This window comes from Eurytemora carolleeae, unplaced genomic scaffold, assembly GCF_000591075.1.
Source record: "Eurytemora carolleeae unplaced genomic scaffold, Eaff_2.0 scaffold638, whole genome shotgun sequence".
Classification (NCBI taxonomy): domain Eukaryota; kingdom Metazoa; phylum Arthropoda; class Copepoda; order Calanoida; family Temoridae; genus Eurytemora; species Eurytemora carolleeae.
In genome coordinates, this window is record NW_019396526.1 from 25,459 (window position 1) to 45,928 (window position 20,470).

Below are 20,470 nucleotides of genomic sequence, written 5' to 3' on the forward strand. Positions count from 1 at the left end.
CCCCTAAACATATGTCATTCCTCCTTATCAGAATTCATTCTCACTAAAAATAATTCATTCCCCTCTAAGCATAATTCGTTCCCTCTAAACATAATTAATTCCCCCTAAACATAATTCATTCCCCCTAAACATATTAATTCCCCCTAAACATAATTCAGTGCCCCTTATCATAGTTAAAGTGCAATTACGCGCGAAGTTTACAAAATTTGCAAGCAAAGGAATCGAGTCTTTGCCACAAACTTTGATTTTCTAATTCCTATATCTTTGCAACTCAATTTCGTACACCTAAGATAGTTCAAACTATGAATGCAGTTAGCTCAAATAATCAAAGTTTGAATTACTTAAGGTTTACATTATCAGGTTGCAAAGAGATAACAAAAAGTATCAGTTTGTGGCAAAGACTCAATTTCTTTGCGTGGAATTGCCAAAATTACGCAAAAATTGGCTTGGGTGGAATCCCTAAAATGCCACCAAAGATTATGACCAACCTTGCTTTCTGTGCAGTCTGGCAGACCTTGTCACAGAATCCCCAGCCTCCAAACTCTGATGGTCTAGATAGCTCAGCTTGATACAAGGATTCTCCTTCCTGGGCTTTATCATCTCCACAATATCCAGGTTCTCCTACAGATAACTAGTTTGAGAAAACAGCGTTGCTCAGGGTAAATATAGTTACTCCCGCCGTTTACCCGCAAGTCGATCCGCTCAACTTAGAATCTCAAAAGCATTTAAAGAACATTCCTATGGTTCTCCGGAGTTCCCCAATCAAAATTTGAGGACAATCAGTCCAGGGGTTCATGAGTTATATTAATCGGACAAAGAAACAAACAAAGATTACAACTTTATAGTTACAGATAACAAGCCCGCAGCTAAATTTAGTTAGATAAATTTAGTTTTTAAACTTTAGGAACTTTTTCATAAGGAAAATTCAAAATTAAGTTACAACTCAATGTTTTACATAATGTCTCTTAAACTTGTAAATGTGCTAAAAACATTATAAAAATGTTACTGTTAGATAATCATATTGTAGGTGTAATTTTTTGCATATTGAGATCTGGGTTCTGAATCTGCTGGATTACCTTTTCTAGCCTCACTGTAACAGAAACAGAAAATAACTTTTTTTTTGAAATATCAAATATTCAATTAAAAATGGACTAAAAAACTTCTTCATGAGCAAAAGTAAGCTGTTTGCTTTATTGCATTCACATTTATATTTATTTTCATCGTGCTCTTGACTTGGACATAAAATCAGATTTAGCTAGCTTTATTTCAAAAATATAATTTTTTTATTTAAAATTTAGCAATAATGTGACTTTAAAGTCATACTAAATAAACAGGACTGTTTTATTGTGTATTTATTATCTATTTAAAGGTTTTAAATTTTAAAAATCTCGTTATATTTTGTTCCTTAAACAAGTACCACACCATCCATACGGTCCAGGGTTCTCATCAAAACAGGGAATACTAAATACAAACAGAATAGAATCAGGGAATACTAAATACAAACAGAATGAAATCAGGGAATACCAAATACAAAATAAAATCAGGGAATACTAAATACAAACAGAATAAAATCAGGGAATACTAAATACAAACAGAATAAAATCAGGGAATACCAAATACAAACGAATAGAATCAGGGAATACCAAATACAAACAGAATAAAATCAGGGAATACTAAAAACAAACAGAATAAAATCAAGGAATACTTCGTTCCCATGAAAGAACGATTGTTCCCCAGAAACGTTTCCCGGCCCCAAGGGCTGGGCGAGTTCCTACTTTTTTGAAATCGCTCTTTCCGTTCCGTGGTTCAAATCCTGAAGTACCTTTCCTCTCCAATTAATCACCTGAATACTTATGAATCATTAACTTTGAATTGGTGATTAGGATTTGAACTGGTGGTAGGCAGTTCAATCATCTCTCCAATTCATTAAATTATGTCCTAGAGGTCGAAAATAACTTTAGTGTAAACTTTCATTAATATTGAACGTTTGATCTCAATATTCAATGTGGGCTCTTTTAAATTTTAGGATAAATCCCATCATTTTAGTTAAACATCAAAGAGAGTGGGGATAGTTGTCCCAACCACCTTCAATTATCTGTGCCTGGTCTTTAAATATGGTAAAAGCTATGCCTGGTATTTATATATTGTAAAAGCTATGCCTGGTATTTATATATTGTAAAAGCTATGCCTGGTATTTATATATTGTAAAAGCTATGCTTGGTCTTTATATATTGTAAAAGCTATGCTTGGTCTTTATATATTGTAAACGCTATGCTTGGTCTTTATATATTGTAAAAGCTATGCCTGGTCTTTATATATTGTAAAAGCTATGCCTGGTATTTATATATTGTAAACGCTATACTTGGTCTTTATATATTGTAAACGCTATACTTGTGTTTTATATATTGTGAAAACTATGCCTGGTATTTATATATTGTAAACGCTATACTTGTGTTTTTTATATATTGTGAAAACTATGCGGTTGAAAAAAGATTCCTCCCAACCAAAGAGAAAGATAGATTGCGCATAAGACGACATTTTTCATCCTGAAAGATATAAATGTACAGAGATGTTTTAAATATATTCCTGATGTAAAGATTAACTAGGTCGGTTGTGAACATAGGCTGTTATTGTTTCATTGAGTACTTGTGGTGTACATGAGTTCTGTAGAGAGAAATTTATGTTAGTTTAGTCCTTCTTCAGTTCTCGTCAATATGATATATTGCTCAGTGAAATATTGTTGTTCAAATAGTTCCAGTCCCGGAGTTATTTTACACTCTATTATGAAATCCATTTAAACACCAAACCACCCCGCTTATCATTGAAGTACACTTTCACCCCTACAAGTATGAGTTCGCGGACTGTACAATTCTTGGTGATTTTGCGTACATAAGCTATCTATGTTTATTTATTTATCTATGCTTCCAACTTATTATCAGAGATAAAGAGAAACTGCTGCCAAACTAAATCGTTAAATGTAGGGGGACATGTGACAAAGTTAACCCCCCCCCCCCCACGTCAAACTAAAGTAAATTTCACATATGTAAGGTTGAAATCATAACTCTTATTGAAGTTCTATTCAGAAGAAAAAAAATATTTAAAATTTCTAATATATAGCCTAGCCGGTCAAATTTTCTTTTCTCATACCTTGTGTATAATAAAAACTAGGGAGCTGCGAGGTCAAAAAGTCGCACCAATAACTTCGCAAAATTTTTATTTTCTCTGATTGTCTAGTTCACAGTGATCCCCCCCCTGTTGTACAAGCTGTACATACATAGAAGAAATTGAACCAAATATTTCGGCCCCCTTCCTGTATTAGTAGAACCCTGGAGAAGGATGAATATACAGAAACCTGATTACGAAAATAAACATGTACTGTATGCACTGTACACTGTACTGCAGTATGCTCTGAGCCAGATTTAGGTCTCAGTTGACGAAAGTCTGCTGCTTGGTAAATCAGAATTAATATTCAGGTATATAATACACTAATTAAAGCCCATTTCACATAAATCGATATTACAAGATTACATTTTCTATTCTTGATGTTTTCTATAGTTTCAGGGTTTACTATAAAGTACATGGCCAATCGTTGTTAATATTATTCTATTATTTAGAATCTCCGGTAGAGGCTGAGTGGGCGTTTCCTCTCTCCCCCTCCCCCCTTCATACTTCATCTCTCTGCGTCCTGAGAGGTTGATGTATAGGAGCAATGACGACCTCGCCAACCTTCTTGGAAAGGTCAAAGTCGTTTTTATGTTATTTTACACTGAAATAAATTATTGTACAAATTTATTGCACAGCTGTATTTTCTCTACCAGTGAATGCACTGAATTATTCTGATTCATTAAAGAGGTTTTTACGTATAGTAATGATTATCCTCTGTAAACTAAATCTAGTCTATACGACACCCCCCCCCCCTCCAATTATTTGCATGCATCCATTATCTATGATGTACACAGTAAACTCCAGTTTGCGTGTTAGATGCAGTTATCTTTACAATTTCATTTAATTAAAATATAGGTTGACATCATTTGCAAAAGAGTTCAACAATCCACAAACTTTCTCATTTTCCCCTTTATAAATAAGATGATAAATCATTTTTATTCAGTTTAGCTCAACCATTTCCTCAACAGGCTTGGAACAACAATTCATTTAGGGATTCAAATCTGTAAAATCATTCCACTCAAGATTTTCATTCTTTTAACTTAAATAAGTTTGAAATTTTCATATGACGTCAAATCTTTTAATCAAAAAACTTAAAATAAATGCGTGGAAAATTGAATAAGAAATGATAACTTTATTACGTTAAATTTTGGTCTATAAGAAATTTCAATCAAAAAGGTATATTAATAAAAAGCAAAAGCGAAAAATAAAACATAAAAGTAAACAAAGAGAAGCAGTCAATTAAAATGGAGAATATTTTTTGTCATTTATTGTCATGATTTGATAGAAATGAAACCTTAAATAAAAGATCGTCATTATTAATAAATATGTATTGATATGAAAGCCAACCACTGCAGAGCTAGGATTTGGTTTAAAGATTTAAATCTGGCAGAGATGATGAATTCAATACATGCTTTGTTTGTTTATCTTCTACTGAACCTATTGGTATCAACGATGAAAACTCATCCTCAAAGTCTTTCTTCATTCTATGGGAGTGAGGTTGAGAATCCTTTAAGACAAGTTGACGCAATGATGGAATCAGAAAATCAAGATCAAACAACACTTTCAGACATTGAAATAGATGAAAGTGTTACTGAGAAAATGACTTATGCTCTTTTAAATGACCTTGTGGATCAAAAGGAGAGGTTCGGAAAGCAGCACTTGAACAATATTTATCTCCAAAACTTGTCCCCCAACTACCCTCAACATGCCCAATCTTCAGAAATTCCTCAAACCCACACTCTAGCTCAGAAAAACAGGGTTCTAGTGGATCAGTTGGGTAACAGCTTTAAGATTGGTCAATTTCGCTCCATTTTGGCAGAACTAGATGAGAAATCAGTCCAAAATGTAAAGGAATCAGTAGAACCAGAAGTAAGGATAGAAGAAAATAAGGTTAAATGTGTTGAAAAGGTAATGCAAGTTGAGGAAATTGTTCATGATAATATCATAAAGTGTACACACTCATTTACAGAAAAATGCCATAACATTTTTATCACAGATTATGCACCATCTCAGGAGGAAAAGTGTTCAACAAGCTTTGAAAAGAATTGCCATATCACCTACCAACCAATGGCCTTTGATGAGAAGGTGGAGATTTGTGATGAGCCCTTGAAGAAAGTTTGCAATGATTCTATAACTGGAGAGGAGGTTTGTCGGACTGAGTATGAAACTTCCTGTGAAACCAGGTACAAGATCCATACTGTAGAGCAAGATGAACCTGTTTGTAAAATGGTTATGGAGAAGAAGTGTGATGGTGTTGTGGTAGACAATCAAGATCAAGCAAACAATGGAAGAGGAAGGCGATCAATTGCTAGAATAGAAAATGGAGAAGAATTTATCCGACAAGCAGAAAACTGTGAAGAATGGCCAGTACAGAAGTGTACCCTGGAGAAGAAAACTGTCACTAAATCCAACCCTGAAACTTCTTGTCAGAAGCATCCTAAAAAAGTTTGTACAACATCCAACTGTAAATTTGTTCAGAGTGAGAAGACCTGCAGAGAGGAAACAAGAAGTCTTGTTCAAAATATTCCAAGTGAGGATTGTGACCTTGAGCCTAGGGAGACCTGTAAACTGGAAACAGTTCTAGTTCCACGTTTAGTTGAGAAACCCAACTGTGTTCAGGTTCCAAAGGAGATATGCGTTGAAGGAAAGACTAATCCAAGAAAGGTATCAAAGCCTGTTGTAAAGGAATGGTGCTACCGCCCTCAGGACTTCCAAGCTAAGTCCACCAAGGAAGCATTAGATCTTGTTCTGAACCAGTTGAAGTAAAAGTTTTTCAGAAGAGCTAAGACTAAGGGGAAAATTTGTAGAAACTTTTTACTACAAGATTGTTTTCCATGATGGAACATTGGTTACATCCCAGATAGTGATTTATGATTATCTATTATAGTTTTAAAGTAAAATTTCTTTGGATATATTTTTCAATTGTACTGGTTATGGGAGTTTCAAAATGTGTAAAATTGTATTGGTTTATATACTACTTGTATTCTAATTGGAATAAATCTTTTGATTATTGGTAATTTTTATATTTAAATTCTGTAATTTGTTGAGAATTAAGATATAACAATGTTTTTCAGCTATAAACTAGTTTTAAAGACAATTATAAAATTCCCTTAAATAAAGTAAGTAAATTAAGTAAAGTTTTCAATGCAGAGAGTCAATTTCAAAATAAGCATAAATGGTTCATCAGTTTTTTCTCTTTACATAACATGTGAAAGATATTCTTTCAAAACTTATAAAAAAAATTTTTACATCCTGATGAAATAAAAATAATTTTAGCTATGAAATTATCATGCATAAAACCCTTTAGTAATTTAACATTGGTCCGGCTAGATGTCATAAATGGGTTTTTGCAAATATTCAAACTCTGGATATCTGTATTAAGTAAAGACAAAGTTCTGAAAGAAAAACTTTTGATTTCTTTCCAGCTGCAGTGCATGGTACCATACAGGTTAAAAAAAAAGTTTAAAAGATGAAAAATCTTTAAAAGATGAAAATTAAATTCGAAAATAATCTTTAAATGTGGTTCGTTGAAGTATTTTTATTGTTCTAAAGCAAAAACATCAAAAACTGGATATTGAAGTGTGTTTCTGGTACTTTTTGAACTGTATCACAAGCATTAGGCATTGTAAAAATCTTTTTTTTAACCAATCTAAAGGTTTTGTTGAACAGATTCTAAAACTACCTTGGGATTTACTCAAAATACCCTTTAGTACTGAATTTATCTTAAAGTTCTGAAGAAGTATCTAAAAAAAAGATGTTTTTCCTGTCCTCTCGATGTGAGGAGGACATTTCTCCCAGTGCAAGAAAATTTCTTAATGTTATAGCATTAAAAAGTTATGTTTAAAACCCATTTGTGACATGAGCATCTTTTGCAGCACATAAATTCAACCACTGATTAACTATCTAACTATCTATGCTAGACCTTTCAACTTTTTTTCTGCAAATAAATACACTTCAAATTTTGTCTGCCAGGCCCAGATGGCACCTGTATCAATATTTTTAACTAAGGCTAAAAACTTTTGAGAAATAAATCATAGCAATTGTTATATATTTTTTGGTTTCTTCCAAATTTTGTTTAATTTGAGTTTATTTCCTTATATTATTTTGATAAAATGTTGCGCGCGATTATAGACGTTCCCGGATTAACCTATTATGGCACACATATCAAATTACACCTTACGATGACACTGCAAAAGTTACACTATACACTATACACTATACACTATGTACTATACACTATATACTATACACTATACACTATACACTATACACTATACACTATACACTATACACTATACACTATACACTATACACTATACACTATACACTATACACTAATACACTATACACTATACTCTACACACTGCACACTGCACATTGCACACTGCACACTGCAAACTGAAAACTGCACACTGTTAAATCCATACTGCATGCTGAACACTGGAGTCTGTATGCTACACACTTCACTCTGCAAACTTCACAAAATACACTATACACTATACACTATACACTATACACTATATACTACACACTGCACACTGCAAACAATACACTATACACTATACTCTACACACTGCACACTGCACATTGCACACTGCACACTGCAAACTGAAAACTGCACACTGTTAAATCCATACTGCATGCTGAACACTGGAGTCTGTATGCTACACACTTCACTCTGCAAACTTCACAAAACACACTTCACACTGTACAGTGTACACTGTACAATTCAAACTATACACTGTATGCTGCACACTTTACAATGTACACTATATGGCGCACACTTCATACTATACACTGAACACTGTTCACTAAAGATTGCATACTGCAAAATGTACACTAACTCCTGCACACTTGACACTACACAATGCAGTTCACACTTATGCTGCACATTTCACATTGTAAACTGTATACTGCACACTGCAAACTAGACACTTGACATTGCACAATGCAGTGCACACTGTACACTGTAAACTGTACACTGATCACTGCACACTGTATACTGCACACTGCACTCTGTACATTGTACAGGCGCGCAGTGGAGGTTTAGCCTAGGGGGGTGCAATTTTTTTTGTGCACCCCCCTAACGGTTTATGTGGACCCCCTAAAAAACCGGTATTAAGAAAAAATAAAGTTTAAAATCAATATTAATCTACCTGAAGGCTGACTATTAGTCATTTGACCATAATTACCAATCAAGTAGTAAAAGAGCAAAAACCTAAAAAAAACATTTTTTTATTTTTGAAATAGATTTTAAATGAAACCCCGCAAAAAAAAAATATTGTAGATAAGATTAAGGTACAAAAAAGAATTTGAAAAATAATCATAAAATGGACATATTGTGACATTGTCGATTGATAAGAAAAGTAAAAGATCTGAATATATATGTAAGTTTACTGTTTAATAAATTAGAGCCTACCTCTGGTTCTAGGGGGGTGCATGACACTGTATACTGCAAACTGAGTACGGCAAATGTACACTGTAAACTGCACAATGCAACACTGCAAACAGCACACTGCAAACTTCAAAAAGCGAACTGAGTAAGTCAAATGTATAAAATTGTACACTGCTTACTACAAACTGCACACTCTTAATAGGTCCGTGCCAGAATAGGTTAATCCGAATGCGTTAATATCTCAGAATATATATAATATAGAATAACAGGTGGCACCTGTATTGGTATGACATTGTGAACATGTATTGGTATGTTATTGTGTACATGTAGTACACTGTTCTTGGGGGGATTTGTTTTGATCAGTTACATGATTTCTCATGCAGTATAAACAAGCATGAGGTATTGTTCAGTGTTAAATTGTAACACGGATCAAACATACAAGATTAGATTTCATTCTTTTCCAAAAGATGAAAAGTTAAAAAAAAAACGTAGAGTAACTTCACAGGAAGGCCAGGTTTCTGGACTCCGGGAAAATTTAGTGTTTTCTGTGCGAAACATTTTGAAAACAAAAACGTTTCCGGACGAAATTTAATTTATAACGCTGTTCCCAGTCTCCATCCTCCCCACCATCCACATCAACAGGAACAGCTAGATAATGGAGAGAGTTGACACATAGAATTCGCCAAAGTATCGCTATCATCCCAAGAGATTTAATAGTTTGAAAGGTCTTCCAACTTTAATGTGTTCTTTGTGTGTAAGGGGAGTCTGATTGTCATCATTATCACTCACATATCGGTAGCAAGCAGCAACTAATCTTCGTTCTAATCCTTTGAAATTCAACTTTTAACTAGTATGTCTGCAATATTTGTAAACAAACCCCCCATAAATTTGTACAGAGTACTAATATACTTGCCGCAAACCTTTATATCCAATGTACTGTATGTCAGTAGCTAGTCCATAGCTAATTTGCCATTTTCAATTTCAACTGTAACTCTCCGGTATGGTGTAGACGACATGAACAATCTATTCTAATTTATCTAGGGTTGATATAGACGTAAGAAAAAAGGTTCATGCTGTGCATTTTAGCAAAAAAGTTTGGAAACTTTAATTTATTAAAGAACCCTAAGGAAGCTGTCCTTGAAATTTCATGTAATTCTGTCAACAGGGGAGCTGGTTGGTATCAATGGGTTTCAAAGTTTAAGGAAATGTTTAGGGAGCTAAGACCCACCAACACAAATGTCCCAACATGTAGTTGGTCTCAGAAATTTAAGGTTTAGACCTTTATGTTGCATAATTTATTGTCCCATTAATATGACTTTTGCAAGATACATTTCCAATTTGTTCAGATAAGTTAGCAGCTACAGATCAAGTTTTGCGCTATTTTTTCGCAACTGCAAATACCCTACCAGCTCGCTATTTAAAAACTTTGACTCGAGCCGTAATTCCTTAAACCCAACTTTAAGACCAGACCTTTGACCCAACTCTGATGTCAGCTTGTATCATGTGGATTGACAGCTTCAAGATCTTCGGCTTGACTTAAGGAGTAAGACACAAGGAAAATGAAACCGACCATGGTTGGTGATAGTGGAGAATAAGGCTCAGCGTTGAGTATTGTTCTCATAAAAACCCAGAATGAGTAAATTCCTACCATGAAAATCTGCCGAATAGAATATTAAACCGGTTTTTTAAACTCAAATCTGTGGAAAATAAGATGCAGCTTGAATCCGAAAGCTCAAGCAGTAAATAAGGCTCAACGACAGCTTAAACCCTAACCGTATTTTCCCGAATTTTTAAATTGCGGGCTCTTCAAGCATTCAAGGGTTATTGATTTCTATTTGTGCTACTTATACTTTAAACTAAGATATATAGAATATTTCTGCATTCATTTTTATTACAAATTGTATGACCACAAGCACATTCAAAATTGAAATATTGTGCTTGGAAAAATGATCACATTGATTTTTTTTTATTTTTTTTTTTGCACCAATTCTAACAGAGCAATTCATAAAATATTGCAAATATACAATAAAATTGCAAATTCAACAACAGGTAAAGGCTAAAATTGTTATTGAAAAAAAGAGGCGGAAATGGACCTTAAAGCCTAGTTTAGAATAAAAAGGTAGAAGTAAATTGAATTATTCTAAAATGTCATTCCTATATTAGCAACAAAAAGGAGGGGAAGGATTGCAAAATAATAAGCAATTAAGGAGGGGAGAAACCAACAATAGTTTTGATCAAAGCCTTTCTTTGAAAATCAGGGTGTGACCATCAGTATAAAGGATAATAGATTCTTTTACTCCCCAAGATAAATCCTAAAACTGCCAAATAGTCATCTGCAACTCCAAGAGCAATGTCTCTCTGACAAAATACTACTGATAAGTATAAATTACAAAACTTTCAACCATTTATTCCCAGTATCAAATACATATTTTATATTAATAATTAGGGATGTTAACGTTTTCATTTTTCAGAAAAACGAGCGTTTAGTTATGAAAACTACGACGATAAATCGGAAACAAAACAATCGTTTTTAAAAACGATCGTTTTTTTAAAAGTTCGATTTTTTTAAAATGGTCATTTTTAAAATGATCGTTTTTCAAAATGCTTGTTTTTAAATACGATCGTTAATGATCGTTAACGCCAACCCTTTTTTTAACGAACGTTAACAACAACCCCTTCATTAACAATTGTTAACCAAGAGAGGAAACCGACCTGAAGGGCATCTGTACTATCATTGAGTAGTTTATAAGAAAATATCAAGGAGTTTTAACTCCCCCACAACTGTTAAACTTCATGTAAGATGACGTTCAGTAAAGTTGCATAATTTTTTTTTTAACAATCGTATGAAAAAATCGTTTTAATAAAAATCGTTTTCTAAAAGTTCAAAACGATTGGGTCGTTTTTAAAAACGTTAGTTTTTGTCAGAAAACGGAACGATCCTTTTTGAAAACGAAACAAAAAACGATCGTTTAACAATCGTTTACAAAAACGATTAACAACCCTATTAATAATTAATAGTAACTAGCCAAAACCAACAAGATAGAAAATAAATCAAATAAAAAAATTAGAAATATTGAAAAGTATTTAAGAAGTAATATGAAATGTGGAAGACCATAGTATAAAGTGATAATTGATTTCTCAGACATTGTTTCAGGATCGAATGCCCAGCCTCAAATATAGTCATCATCTACTTATTGAGCTTGTTCAGAAGAAGATCTAATACTTCCTTGGTGGAGCTTGCTTGGAAGTCCTGAGGGCGGTAGCACCATTCCTTTACAACAGGCTTTGATTCCTTTCTTGGATTAGTCTTAACTTCAACACAAATTTCCTTTGGAACCTGAACACAGTTAGGTTTCTCAACTAAACGTGGAACTAGAACTGTTTCCAGTTTACAGGTCTCCCTAGGCTCAAGGTCACAATCCTCACTTGGAATATTCTGCACAAGACTTCTTGTTTCCTCTCTGCAGGTCTTCTCACTCTGAACAAATTTACAGTTGGATGTTGTACAAACTTCTTTAGGATGCTTCTGACAAGAAGTTTCAGGGTTGGATTTAGTGACAGTTTTCTTCTCTAGTGTACATTTCTGTACTGGCCATTCTTCACAGTTTTCTGCTTGTCGGATAAATTCTTCTCCATTTTCTATTCTAGCAATTGATCTCCTTCCTCTTCCATTGTTTGCTTGATCTTGATTGTCTACCACAACACCATCACACTTCTTCTCCATAACCACTTTACAAACAGGTTCATCTTGCTCTACAGTATGGATCTTGTACCTGGTTTCACAGGAAGTTTCATACTCAGTCCGACAAACCTCCTCTCCAGTTATAGAATCATTGCAAACTTTCTTCAAGGGCTCATCACAAATCTCAACCTTCTCATCAAAGGCCATTGGTTGGTAGGTGATATGGCAATTCTTTTCAAAGCTTGTTGAACACTTTTCCTCCTGAGATGGTGCATAATCTGTGATAAAAGTGTTGTGGCATTTCTCAGCAAATGAGTGTGAACACTTTATGATATTATCATGAACAATTTCCTCAACCTGCATTACCTTTTTAACACATTTCACCCCATTGTCTGTAGCAATATCTTGTACTAAAATAGTTTCAGTGCTTGTTTCATCTTCAATAAACTCTGTGTCATTGATTGGATCTTCTTCTAGTAAATCTACATTGTTTCCAACTACAGGATTTTCAAAATTGATTTGGCGTAGATGAGATGGAATTTCAGCTAACTTGAAAGTGTTTCCAAACTGGTCAATCAGAATCCCATTTTTCTGAGCTAGTGCAAGGGTTTGCAGAACTTTAGGAGCTTGGGGCTGATTTTCAAGGTAATGAAGAGGATATTGACTTGGAGACAAAAGTTGAAGATCAATTATGTGCTGCTTCCCTGTCCTTTCTGCTGTTGTTTCAAGATAATTAGGAAGATTATTGGTAATTTTCTTAGTGATGTTTTCGTCTTCTTCAATGTCCGTAACGGTTGTTTGATCTGTAGCTACAGTAGTGATCTCAATAGGTTCTGGAGCATCATCTGATAGTCCAAATGTATTTTTAATGTTTCTGCTTTCACGCTCAGCAGAACTTAATGCTGAGGGCATTGAATGTCTCTTAAAAATCTCAGAGGGGTGAGCTTCTATTGCTGAAGCCATGAAGATAAGAAGAAGGCAAATACTTAAGATTGGATTCATCTTTCTTGTCAGTTCTGATTATCAAGTTTCTAAAATCCAAATCCTTAATTACTAGAAGGGAAACTAAAATCTTAAATATGTAGAATAAATTCCAAAATATTGTTAGATTCCTTAAGTACTAAAGGATTGGATCCCTGATGTTTCAAGTCTCCTGAAGAAAAGGCTGAGTTGAACTGAAGAATGATGTCTCCGTGTCTTCCTTATAAAGGGAACCAAGGGAAAGCAGAGAGTATTGAACTTTTGAGAAATTTGTGAACCCGTTATGATTTAAGATTCATCCATGATATAATCTGACAGGTATATGCTAAAATGGAGCTATTAGTATAATTAAATATATATATATATGTATTAGTTGCACATGTCACTCGTTTTTTTTAATTATTAGTGGTTGCAAAAACATGTTATTCTTATCACTAACCTATATATTTAGTCCTAGCATGCAAAACCTCTTAATTAAATGTCTATGTTTGAACTTAATATTTTTCAAAATATTTTTTTTTAGATTTTCAATCTTTTTTGACATGTTCCCTGAGGAACAGAACTATTTTAATTTTTTTCATACAATGCATAGTTTTAGAGATAGGGACAGCGGTCGATATCAACCGCTTCGTCAACACGGGATTTTAAAATGGCCAAAAAAATATACTAAGTATTATATATACTGTTCAGAAATTATTCATTTTCTCCCGTACATTCACATAAATCATGTTTCCTTCCCATCATGTACCATACCATCCCATCCATCCCTTCCCATCCCTACCTACAATGCAGTTTATATTATTCTGATACTTGGGGAAGCCGTCTATTTTGCCCTACTGTTATGTCCCCCACATGTGCGAAGCGGTCGATAACGACTGCTCAAAAAAACTGCCAAAATTATACTTAAACAATAATTTTGACCATTAAAATGTGAATTATATAAAAAGTTGTGGAAGACGATGCCTGGCCGCGTTAAACAAGTTCCACAAGATTCAACAGAATGAGATAGAACAGATACGGGGCATAGTACTGATAAAACATCTACACGTGTGATATCGATATTGACTCTAGTTCTGAACCCTCTAGTAATAAGTTATAAGAAATATATATACTGGAAGTTATTTATGCGTTTTTATTAGAGTCTGACTCACGTCCTCTATAAAGTAATTACTTTAGAAGTATTTTTTAAAACAAAAATCACGAAAATGTTAACTCCGTAAAAAAGTGGAGGGGGTCTCACATTTTTGTCTAATTTTTGCGTATCCTCACAATACCTATCAAGATCTTCACTGAATGAAAACAAAAACAAGCAAAAATATGCTTGAACTTGGTTTCTGGGTTCTCAAGTTACGCAAAACTTAAAAAAAAAAAAAAATAAGGGGGTAATGGGTAACTAAAGTGAGCGGTCGATATCGACCCCTTCGTAAATAAACAGTTAAGTAAATATAAATACAAGATTTAATCATATTCTGTATTGCACAGTTTATATTAAAGACATGCATTAAGACATGCTTTGTATTATGAATAACAAGTAGATATTGTGCTTAGTATTATGAATAACAAATTAATATTGTGTTTTGTAATATGTATAACAATTTGATATTGTGCTTTGTACAGGGTGTCCCAATAAACTTGGGAATTGAGAGACGACTTGAATATCGTCTTGTATTCAAATAATTGATAAATGACAAGAAGTGCATCAAAAAGCTGGAGAGCTTTCCAAAATGTGGTCTACCTTTTTTGTTTCTTAAAAAATGGACGGAGAAAATAAACATTTGAACAGTTTTGATAATTTTTAATAAACTGGAATCTGGACAAATTTTTTAATATCTCCGTCAATTTTGAAGAAAAAATGGTAAAGCACATTTCTATAATCCTGAGACTAGTAGGTTTTGGTGTTAACTGTTTTAATCGTGATACTACAAAATTATGTTTACGAAATTATCTCGCAAGGAAAAAAGACGATATAGAAGTCGTCACTTAATTTTCATGTTTATTAGGGATGGGACGCGAATAAAGAATAAATAGAGCAGTGTTATCTTCTAGCTAGGGATGGTAACCTGAATATAGAATAACTAAAGCAGTGTTATCTTCTAGCTAGGGATGGTAACCTGAATATAAGATAACTAGAGCAGTGTTATCTTCTAGCTAGGGATGGGAACCTGAATTTAAGATAACTAGAGCAGTGTTATCTTCTAGCTAGGGATGGTAGCCTGAATATAGAATAACTAGAGCAGTGTTATCTTCTAGCTAGTGATGGTAACGTGAATATAAGATAACTAGAGCAGTTTTATCTTCTAGCTAGGGATGGTAACCTGAATATAAGATAACTAGAGCAGTGTTATCTTCTAGCTAGGGATGGTAACGTGAATATAGAATAACTAGAGCAGTGTTATCTTCTAGCTAGGGATGGGAACGTGAATATAGAATAACTAAAGCAGTGTTATCTTCTAGGTAGGGACGGGAACGTGAATATAGAATAACTAGAGCAGAGTTATCTTCTAGCTAGGGATGGGAACGTGAATATAGAATAACTAGAGCAGTGTTATCTTCTAGGTAGGGACGGGAACGTGAATATAGAATAACTAGAGCAGTTATCTTCTAGCTAGGGATGGGAACGTGAATATAGAATAACTAGAGCAGAGTTATCTTCTAGCTAGGGATGGGAACGTGAATATAGAATAACTAAAGCAGTGTTATCTTCTAGCTAGGGATGGGAACGTAAATATAGAATAGCTAGAGCAGAGTTAATTGTTTGTATTAAATTGATTTATTTTACAATCTGAGTTGAATGTTGCAACTTTCTAAATTTGTGTGGACACTACGTTCTTTGGTCGTTTTTAACAATTTTAGACGCAACAGATAGAAGTAAGATTAGAAGCGATCAAAAGCGCTTATTTTTCGCCGTAAGCCTATACCCCCTTTAATTTTTCGCGAACACTCCCTTTAACTTAACAATAAGCATATTATAATTTTTTATACAGACACTAGACATTAAACTGCGCCATAAAAAATATTAAGCTTTCTGAGATATGTCAAAAATTGTGTCAACTAAGAGTTTTCAGTGTTCACACTAACCTTTACCCCCGACCTAACATATATATATACAGGGTGTCCCAAAAAACATGGGAATTCAGTGACGAATTGGATATCGTCTTTGTTATGAATTAGCACTGTAAAACCTATTTTCAAAAGCCATAATATTATTATGTCTGCTAGAATTTATTTTATGAAAAGATTAAAAGACTAAGATGTGTCTATAATGTCTCCGCAAGATGAACAGTGAAGACGGACAGGTTTACTCTGTTTGTATACTGCAATTTTCTTGTTTTACTAAGTACAATAACCTTAAAGGGACTGTAAGCGTAATCTAGTTTATAATTAAACCTTAAAGGGACTGTAGACGTAATCTAGTTTATTATTTAACCTTAAAGGGACTGTAAGCGTAATCTAGTTTATAATTTAACCTTAAAGGGACTGTAAGCGTAATCTAGTTTATAATTAAATCTTAAAGGGACTGTAAGCGTAATCTAGTTTATAATTTAACCTTAAAGGGACTGTAAGCGTAATTGCAAGTAACCTTACATGCAAAGATGACATTATCTGGTTCACAACGTTACCCTCAAAGGCTTTGTCTGATCAAGTATGATTTAGATATCAATGTTTCTAATTTTGAAAACTGATCGTTTTCAAATGCGGTTTCTTTACAAAAATGACTTGCGCATTTCTACTGCTAGAAGATCATAAAGTAATTATCAGATTTATATATAATTTTTATCCTATAAAAAGGCAAATGTTATCCACATAATTCAAAACATAAAGGTTTCAAGGATACCAATGTACACCGGGCATTGTCATCTTTGCATGAAGGGTCACTTTAAATTAAGCTTATATACAGTCTCTTTATATACAAAGGTCGTCCTCATTTTATTAATATGAACGCCAACCCTTCTAGTTTAATCATACTTGTATAAGATTATGTTTTTTTATAAAATTTTGATGACCCAATATGGCAAAGTTCTCTTGTCTTGATTTAAACACATATCTAGCACAGAATGGAACTAAAAATAGGCAGACTTACGAAAATATTCATGGTTCGGTTGTTTCCTTAAAGTGTCTTTTATTTGTTTGGTTTGGTTTGGTTCCTACCTAACAACATCATTGGTTTAGTTTGGTTCCTACCTGACAACATCATTGGTTTAGTTTGGTTCCTACCTGACAACATCATTGGTTTGGTTTGGTTCCTACCTAACAACATCATTGGTTTAGTTTGGTTCCTACCTAACAACATAATTGGTTTAGTTTGGTTCCTACCTGACAACATCATTGATTTGGTTTGGTTCCTACCTGACAACATCATTGGTTTAGTTTGGTTCCTACCTGACAATATCCTGAGTTTGGTTTGGTTCCTACCTGACAATATCATTGGTTTGGTTTGTTTCCTACCTGACAATATCATTGGTTTGGTTTGGAAATCTTCGCTCTCTTTCTTTTGGGTCTATCTGTCTAAATATATATTTCTAACCCATCAATAATATTAGAAAATTTAATTTTCTGTCGAGAAAATTAAATATTAGAAAATAGAAAACGAATAGAATTGATTTTATACATTTTTAGTTTAGCTAAACATCACAATAAAAAGAAACTGAACATTTCTTTTTAATTTAACTTGTAAAAGTACATTTTAAACAATTTTACACAATAATAATACTTGTCAAAAATGCATGGGTTGACATTTTTTCCTGTGAAATATTTTTCTTGATAATCAAACTTTTTAAATCATTAGGCAGCATCGTGGACCAGTTCATAAACCGTTGCAGCATCAAACATTCCTGAGCTCTTAAATAAAATATAGGAAAATAAAAAAGTATTATTTTAAATAGTTTACTCATTCATGAATCTTATTTAGACGTTCTTTATGATCTAGGCATGTGCTATGCCTAGATGTGTGTTTTGCTTTAACAAAACTTTATTTTAAAAGAGAAGATTAAAAGTTTAACCATGGTGCTCATTTTAAATAAATTTTTTTACTCAAATTCAGAAAAGAAACGAAGAAAAAATAAAAGTAACGGAAAAAAAAATAATTTATTTCAACCACTGGAAATAAAACCAAACTAAATAAAAACTGAAAAAAAAAACTATGCCAGTAATGAAAATAAACAATTTCTCAGCTCTTGAATTTTCGTTAAAGAAAATAAAAGGAATTGAAGTGTATTTTCATTCTTTTACTTAGGTTTTACGTTTTACTGATCATAACCGTTAAGTTTACTATCCCATTATATTACTGTCTAAAATAGATTGTTCTCCCAAGGTTTACCTACAGTGAGAACCAGAAAACTCTGAAATAGGAAGACGACGTTTAGACACACGTTATTTATTACTAAGTGATTAAGTTGCTCAAATAAAGTTAATTATTGTTTCAATCTCGTCTTCTTATTTCACAGTTTTCTGGTTCTCCTGTATAACAAGCATTCATATACTTTTTTATTTATTAAAAGATATTTACATAAAGGTTGCCTTAATTAACATACAAATAAAATTAAAATGAAATGTCGTCTTTGATTTCAAAATAAAGTGACCCTCCATGCAATGTTGGCAATGCCCGATTCACAAGGTACCCTTGAACATATATCTTGATCTGAAATGTGGAAGATTGGGTACTCTTGTCAATCGGGCATTGCCCTCTTTTGTCCTTTGCAGTTTCACTTATAGTCCATTTAATATATAAAAAATGGACCAGGATGTCATTGTCATTATTTTCAATATATTTGAGAAAACTTCAGAACTGGTGCAAGGTGGATTTGAGCATTCTTATCGAAACAGGGCCAAATAGTGTTCCCCTTGTGGTGTAAATATAAACTTAAATCCCCTGTTTACTACATATAACATACCTTATTGTCGTTGCAAAGTTGCATCCCTTGAAGATTGAAGGCTCATTTTTTGTCAAGTAATGTTTACACATCGCCTGCAGGATCAAATTTAAGAATAATTTAATAATATTGTGTGCGATTTTATTGTTAAATTGATTAACAAAACAAAATAAACAAAAAAATTAAAAAAGTATATTCTATAAGAGAACCCCAATAAAAACTTTAATATAAATTGAATTAAAATTCAAATTTTATTAATGAACCACAATCCCATTTTACAAGTAAAAGATTTATTATCTTCATAATAAGTACCTATGCAAAGGACATGAGTCTTTGCAACGAGCTTTGATTTTTTTATTTCTATATCTTTGCAACCCAGTGTAGTAGACCTTAGATATTTAAAAATATGAATTCTGTCAGATCAAATAATCTAAGTTTTAATTATTAAGAATTTACAACATCAGGTTGCACAGATATAGGGATTATAAAATTTGAATTTGTGGCAAAGACTCAACTCCTTTAATATATCCCCTAATAAGACAGTGGGGTTCATCTTACCCATTGCTTACTTTTTATCTATATTTTGTAAAATGTTTTCAAACGTTTAAATAAATAAGGATTGAATGAATTTTTATCAAAATTTGATTTCCCTTTCTAGGTCCAGCAACTGTGTGGCATCTAAAAAGAAAAAAAGGTAAAAAGGTTTTAAGGGAAAAAAGTTATGCAGCAACAATTAATCAAAAACATCGCCAAATTATCAGATTTCTTTTCAACTTTTTTAGATTTATAAGATTCTAAAGCTTTTCTGGGCCACCACTTTAATATGCACACTTTTAGCTTTAAACTGTTGCTCTTTCAGTTGCCGTTTATTTTCAATTGTTATTCACTAGAAAATAATTTGCGGATTTTCTGTTTGATTTGGTGTATTTGAAAAAATAATAAATGCCGACATTTTTCTCCGGACATCCTAACATACAATACATACTTGTTAGTGGAGAGCAGGGGTGGGAGGTTAATTTATGAGTCCAGTGTTATCATCTGTTTAGTGCTTGCGTAAAAGTAATTGATATCTTAGGAACACAAGACTAATAAAAGGGACTCCTTTTAATTTTGTAAACATAATGTTGAAACAGAAAAAAAGGCTAATTATTGCATACTTACTTATCTGCTTGCGCAACTTTTCTATGGAAATGAAAATTAAATCCACTGATAAAAACTTTCTGATATTCGTCTGCAGAAAAATTACCCTAAACAATACAGTTCTAGTTTTATATGAAACAAAATGCTGTAAGTAAAATATGTGACCCTCCATGCAAAGATGACAATGTCCCATTTACAACGGTACCCTTGAAAGCTTAAACTGTTCATTTCATTTAA

At 33.1% G+C, this 20,470-nt stretch overlaps 3 protein-coding genes across 4 annotated transcripts in view; 1 reads left to right on the forward strand and 2 right to left on the reverse strand.

The window, feature by feature from the left end:
* LOC111704871 (uncharacterized) overlaps positions 1-20,470 on the reverse strand; it is a 37,120-nt gene that overhangs the window by 7,896 nt on the left and 8,754 nt on the right. Inside the window, exons 7-14 of the mRNA XM_023477241.1 lie at positions 20,255-20,340; positions 19,744-19,771; positions 19,115-19,188; positions 17,966-18,062; positions 17,670-17,725; positions 1,405-1,461; positions 1,077-1,090; positions 489-621 (exon numbers count right to left, since the gene is read on the reverse strand). Of these exons, the coding sequence (XP_023333009.1) occupies positions 489-621; positions 1,077-1,090; positions 1,405-1,461; positions 17,670-17,725; positions 17,966-18,062; positions 19,115-19,188; positions 19,744-19,771; positions 20,255-20,340 (545 nt within the window). The remainder of the gene's footprint in view (positions 1-488; positions 622-1,076; positions 1,091-1,404; positions 1,462-17,669; positions 17,726-17,965; positions 18,063-19,114; positions 19,189-19,743; positions 19,772-20,254; positions 20,341-20,470) is intronic.
* LOC111704869 (uncharacterized) lies at positions 2,859-6,182 on the forward strand. 2 transcript variants are annotated; one of them, XM_023477240.1, is made up of 4 exons: positions 2,859-3,473; positions 3,615-3,738; positions 4,109-4,156; positions 4,556-6,182. In XM_023477240.1, exon 4 carries the CDS (start codon positions 4,558-4,560, stop codon positions 5,929-5,931), a length of 1,374 nt encoding a protein of 457 aa, XP_023333008.1. In that variant the 5' UTR covers positions 2,859-3,473; positions 3,615-3,738; positions 4,109-4,156; positions 4,556-4,557; the 3' UTR covers positions 5,932-6,182. The 2 variants fall into 2 exon arrangements, with proteins under 2 accessions (XP_023333008.1, XP_023333007.1); XM_023477239.1 differs by lacking the exons at positions 2,859-3,473; positions 3,615-3,738; positions 4,109-4,156 and having other exon boundaries at positions 4,426-4,910; positions 4,962-6,182.
* LOC111704868 (uncharacterized) lies at positions 11,398-13,956 on the reverse strand. The gene is made up of 2 exons (XM_023477238.1): positions 13,379-13,956; positions 11,398-13,273 (listed from the first exon to the last, which is right to left on the reverse strand). The coding sequence occupies exon 2, from the start codon at positions 13,242-13,244 to the stop codon at positions 11,748-11,750; it is 1,497 nt and encodes a 498-aa protein (XP_023333006.1). The 5' UTR covers positions 13,245-13,273; positions 13,379-13,956; the 3' UTR covers positions 11,398-11,747.

What these genes read in the sequence shown, in the direction of transcription:
- LOC111704869 (XM_023477239.1), top strand. Translation starts at nt 4,501, where the DNA reads ATGAAAGCCAACCACTGCAGAGCTAGGATTTGGTTTAAAGATTTAAAT. An exon ending in CCTCAAACCCACACTCTAGC is followed by an intron (nt 4,911 to 4,961) that starts TCAGAAAAACAG and finishes CTTTAAGATTGG; the next exon opens with TCAATTTCGCTCCATTTTGG.
- LOC111704868 (XM_023477238.1), bottom strand. Translation starts at nt 13,244, where the DNA reads ATGAATCCAATCTTAAGTATTTGCCTTCTTCTTATCTTCATGGCTTCA.